This window comes from Dryas octopetala, chromosome 5 (genome assembly GCF_963921425.1).
Source record: "Dryas octopetala chromosome 5, drDryOcto1.1, whole genome shotgun sequence".
Lineage (NCBI taxonomy): Eukaryota > Viridiplantae > Streptophyta > Magnoliopsida > Rosales > Rosaceae > Dryas > Dryas octopetala.
This window is the reverse complement of record NC_141370.1, coordinates 6,683,344-6,689,249: the sequence shown is the minus strand read 5'-3', so window position 1 is coordinate 6,689,249 and position 5,906 is coordinate 6,683,344. Positions and strand designations below refer to the sequence as shown.

Here is a 5,906-nt window from a genome sequence, read left to right as displayed (position 1 = left end):
CGAAGCATACTCGCTTGACCATCGTGTACTCTTTTGTCCTTCGTCCAGGGTTATTTTGTCCCACTGGGTTTTGTTACCTGGCAAGGTTTTAATGAGGCACATCTTGGCATGGTCACCCTACTCATACTACATCCTGAAGATGTGTTGATCTGATATATATGCATTTGCTCATCTTTTCCCTTCGACCACGGGTTTTTCCCATTGGGTTTACCGGGCAAGGTTTTGGTGTAGCAACTCCAATGCACCCCGCTCCCATAGACATACTATCTGCTCATGATCCAGAAGATATGACTTCACCTACTTTCGAGGTCCTGATGCGACTACTCCACACTCACGCGCGTTGCACTCTTTTTCCTTCGACCAGGGTTATTTTTGTTCCCACAGGGTTTTTATTACTTGGCAAGGTTTTAACGAGGCAACTTAGAAGCGCATAGTAGAGACAACACTAATGACATGGAATATCTAAGGGGGAGTGTTGTAAATATATTATTATGTGTGGCTATTCTTGTAATAGTTGTAGGGGCATACTAGTAAATATTCTAAACCTAGTAAACCCTACCTCTATATAAGGATATTTATAAGATGAATAAGATGACGACTGATATATTCTCTCTGCCTCCTCTTTTCCACAAACCCTAATCTCTACATACTTTTACAACAGATATCTAATTTTGAAAAAATTAATTGACAAACATAATGTTTTTGATAAACACTTGAAGTTATGACCATTTAATCAAATGGTTATATGGTTTTCGATTTATCTAATTTTTTAAAAAATTGATCCTTACATTGAGACTTAAAACATGAACGACTTTGATCATCGAATTATAATGTGAAGTGAGCTCCACAAGAGGTCATTTATTTACCCTTAAATGAGATATCCCTCATAATCAGTCTTTCATAGGAGCCATTATGTGGCCTATGATAGTAAATTATATGTATATGGTGCTGGATGTTGCACAAAATGTTTTCCAAATGTCTATATTGTAGATTTTTGTATTAGATCTGTTTGCATCACATTGAGTGTCTGTACCGTAGATTCTCACACTTATTCATTGTCCAAATTGCATCACATAGAGTGTTAGTGGACATTTATCACACTCAAGTATTCAATGGTTAAATTTAGTACAATGAGTTAAATAACTATACATCGTTCTCCATATTTGTTCAAAATTTATCCCTTATTAGCAACTTTGATCTTTTGATAAAATATATGGGCAAAGATACTATTAGTTTAACTAATTCTGATAATGTTAGAAGCTAGTTCTGTCCATTCAGAATCATATTTTAAACTTTCATTAATGTAGGAAGAAGAAGGCAGTCAAGATATTTAGAGTCAAGAGTCTTCGTCAACGCATGAGAAAGTGATGGAACCATCACTATCGAGTGCACTACCATTTTCAGTCTTCTTGGCAATGTTGACTTGTCTTTTTGGCCAATTCTTGAACACATAGTATCAAAGCAGTTGAACTGTTGACTTGTCTTCTGATTGATAATTTTGGAACGAGAATCATCCACACAACTTGCACCATTATACACGCATTTGTGAGGACTTTGGTGGCAGCTGGACCACTCCAATTTTGAACGACTTGACTTGGTTACAAATTCCACAGAGAGAGAAAGAAGACGTACCTGGATTCATATTTTTCTACCATTGATCTTATATTAATGCAATTCCGAATGACAACTTCATCATCATCTCATTCTTCAATGGCTTTTGTGGTATGCTTTCTTGTTCACGTTGCCTTTGCATTTGTTAATATTATTGCTGAAGCACAACAAATACAGTCTAATATAAGCCGTGGCTCTTCTTTAACACCCACCACCAACTCCTCATGGCTGTCACATTCTGGTCTATACGCCTTTGGATTCTACAATCAAGGCAATGGCTATGGTGTGGGCATAATGCTTGCTGGAATTCCCCAGAAGACTCTTGTTTGGACTGCAAATCGAGACGAGCCGTTACAAGTCTCCAACAATGCCACCTTGCTCTTCACAAATGATGGGCTTGCCTTGCAATCCACGGAAGGCCAAACTCCAGTGGTAACTTCTGCTGATGTTTCTTCAGCTTCCATGCGTGATTCGGGTAATTTCGTGCTATACAATTCGAATGGGGAAATAGTATGGCAAAGTTTTGAGAACCCAACTGACACCCTTTTGCCCAAACAACGCCTGTCTGCCGGGCAAGAGCTTTTCTCCAGTAAATCCGAAACGGATCACTCAACGGGTATTTTCCGTCTCAAAATGCAACATGATGGGCACCTTGTTCAGTACCCTGTAGATACTCCAGACACAGCTCCATATTCTTACTATGCATCTGGTACTGCTGGGAGTGGAGACAATGTGACACTAAATTTAAATGTTGATGGCCATCTCTACTTACTCAACAGTACTGGTTCGAACATTAAGAACATTACGGAGGGAGGTCTTCCTACTGCTGAATCAGGAAAATTGATCTATCTTATGAGAATAGATGCAGATGGGATTTTTCGTTTGTATTCACATAATTTGAAACAGAATGGGAACTGGACAATTTTATGGTCATCTTCAAAAGATAAGTGTGACCCTAAAGGTCTATGCGGATTAAATAGTTACTGTTCCACAATGGATCTGGAAGCTGAGTGTATATGCCTTCCAGGATTCCAACCTGTCAAGCCGGGAAATCGGACTTCAGGTTGTGAGAGGAATTTCGTTGCAGAGGTTTGCAAAAACAACAATGAAAATTTCACATATGCCATGCTGGAAGTGGACAGTACAATGTTTGAAAATGATCAGTATATGGCTTTGAAATTACCGGACAAAGAAGGTTGCAAACAAGCCTGCTTGGAGGATTCCAACTGTGAAGCCGCCCTTTTCGACGATGGGAGCTGCACAAAGCAGAGGCTTCCTTTGAGATTTGGAAGGAGACAAGCGTCTACTTCAAGCACAGCTCTGATCAAGGTAGGTACATGTACAAAACCATCAACAAATCCTTTAATTGAAACTAAAACGGGTAGCAAGAAAAAAGGTCGAAGTGACATCCTGATTATTGGAGTTTCATTTACTGCTTTTGGGTCCATTTTATTGGTGGTTTCTGTAATTGTGTTATGGAAATATAATGTGTGGGCATACACAAAGATGAGTGCTCTCAGGAATGGTGATGTTGAATGGAATGAGGATGTGGCTCAGCGGCCATACACTTATGAAGAGATACAGAAGATGACTAATGATTTCAAGGAAGAGATTGGTAGAGGTGCCTCAGGAACAGTTTATAAAGGGGTGATCTTGAATAATAGCCAAAAGCTAGTTGCTGTGAAAAGGCTAGACAAAGTTGCAGCTGAAGGCGAAAAGGAATTTAAGACTGAGATGAAAGTGATTGGGAGAACCCATCACCGGAATTTAGTCCGATTACTCGGGTATTGCCTTGATGGACCAAAAAAGCTTTTGGTGTATGAGTACATGAGCAATGGGTCACTTGCAGATATACTCTTCACACCTCAAAGCCAACCTTGTTGGGAAGAAAGAATGAGAATTGCTCGCAACATAGCAAGAGGGTTTCTTTATCTCCACGAAGAGTGTCATACACAGATCATTCACTGTGACGTAAAGCCCCAAAACATACTGATGGATGAGTACATGTGTCCCAAAATTGCTGACTTTGGATTGGCAAAGCTGCTGAAGCCAGACCAAACCAGAACCTCTACTGGGATAAGAGGGACCAAGGGGTATGTTGCACCAGAGTGGCATAGGAAAATGGCCATAACAGTTAAAGCAGATGTTTACAGTTTTGGAATTGTGCTGCTGGAGATCATATGTTGTAGAAGGAATGTGGACTGGAGTCTTGCTGAGGAGGAAGCTATCTTGGAAGAATGGGCCTACCATTGCTTTGAGAGTGGTGAGCTTGGGAAATTAGTGGGTACAGATCAGGAAGAGACGACAGACAAAAGACAATTGGAAAGGATGATAAAAGTGGGACTTTGGTGCATTCAGGATGACCCATCTCTGCGCCCTTCTATGAAGAAGGTTCTACTTATGCTGGAAGGGACTGTGGACATCCCAATCCCTCCCAGCCCAAATTCTTTTCTCAGTGCCATCTAAATTAATTAGTTGTGTTTGTATTCAGCAAACTGATTATTCATTGAACCTTGGATTATATATATTTGGTGTAATAAAACTTAGTTATTGATCATTTTATATATGAAGAATTTCATGCATGCTTCAGTGTCTGTATAACTTCTAGTTTGAAACGTTGTTATAATCCAAGTCTTTGTAATTGTGTTGCACATGCATTGGCACGTTTTGCTGCGACTGTGAGCTGTTCTTCTCTAACTAGTTGGATTGGGGAGACTCCTCTGTAGTTAGATTCTCCCCTTCTCGCTGATGTAGTGAGCCCTTAATTGCATCAATAAAACTTCGGTTCTCAAAAAAAAAAAAAAAAAAAAAAAAATTGAATTAGTTCGAACTTGGGGCTAAATAGCAGCACCCTTGCATATTGGTTGAAGCATAAAAGTCAAAAGTAAAAAAATTTAAAAAAAGTTGAAGAATGAGATTCTCTCTGTACTTTCTGTCACAAATTGAAACAAGTAAAAGTTATAGGCAGGTGTGGTTGAACGATTATGTTTCTTATGCATGATATCACAGTTACTAGACCAGGGCAAATTCACTTATGCCCCTCCAGCTTTGATGAAATTAAACATAAAAGAGAAGCATTAGAAGCTGAAGACTGAGGTTTCCAAAGCCATTGAATCTTCTGTTGGATTTGATGGAAGTTTGAAGACGGAAAATCCAAATGAAGTCTATGTCTTTTGATGAATCTAGAATAGAGTTGAATGTAAGTTCATCCTATTTTTATAATGTTTATCCTCTCTCTCCCTCTCCCTCTTTAATGCGAGTGGCACACATTACATTTTTCCCTTTTACTAATCATTTGGTACTTTGCCTGTCTGCAAACCTGCACTGAATGTTACAATCACAAATTTTAAGTGCAAAATGCGTAGGAACTACTGAATAGATTATTTGGTAAAATAAAGTTTCTCAGTTACAGAAGCATGTTTCTCATTGGGAGTCCAATTTTTTATTTGAACTCATTAGCTTATGCTTTTCTGCAGTACTTCTCTTTTAGTCAGATTGTTGCTGATTAGTTGGTCAAAGGTCTCTAATGTTTGATTTCAGGTGGAGAAGTTATGCTAACTTTGAAGAGAATTTACATATTGATTTCAGGGTAGACCCCAACTAATTTCTCTAATAGCTATAGCTGACCTTATTACATTCCTTACACTAACACTAATTTCTAATGTTCAAGTAGTGTTTCATTCTTTAAATTTCAGCTACTGAAACCTATATAATGTCCTTAATAATTTTAACAATTTACATCTTATATCCTTCATTCGTAGACCTGCGTACGTTCTATCTGTCAAGCAGCTCTTCTCTGATTAGAGACCCTCATGTTGGAACCACTTTAATCATACACAATACAATAGAAACACATTAATCAAGATTATCAATCAAATAGAGATTAGGTACATACCTAGTGAGGCCATATGGATGAATAACCCTCAAAACAAAGTTTTCTACTCTCTCCAATACTTTATGTCAATCTCTCAATGGGGCTAAGATACTGATAAGATTTGGTATAAACTAGGCCTCCTTCAAGCACAGAAAAATGACTTAGGTCTTAAAAGTAGTAAGAGCCCAAAACTGGACTTTATAATCATTTACTTTATTTTTAAGTTCAAGTACATTTTCATCCATAAACCATCAAATGTTTCAAATGAATACATAAACTAAATGAAAGCATACATAATGGCCCATCTGTCAAATATTAGAGGGGTAATTTCGTCATTTCATCTATAATCAATATTTAATTAATATTTAAATAACCAAATTAATATAACTAAAATTTTTTTTTTTTAAACCCACCCAGCCTG

The 5,906-nt window shown here is 37.9% G+C and overlaps 1 protein-coding gene across 1 annotated transcript; it reads left to right on the top strand.

Annotated features, from left to right (window-relative positions):
* The first annotated feature begins 1,571 nt into the window (after positions 1–1,571).
* LOC147283836 (G-type lectin S-receptor-like serine/threonine-protein kinase LECRK3) lies at positions 1,572–4,315 on the top strand. The gene has a single exon (XM_086243787.1). The coding sequence runs from the start codon at positions 1,669–1,671 to the stop codon at positions 4,075–4,077; it is 2,409 nt and encodes an 802-aa protein (XP_086099913.1). The 5' UTR covers positions 1,572–1,668; the 3' UTR covers positions 4,078–4,315.
* Positions 4,316–5,906: the final 1,591 nt, after the last annotated feature.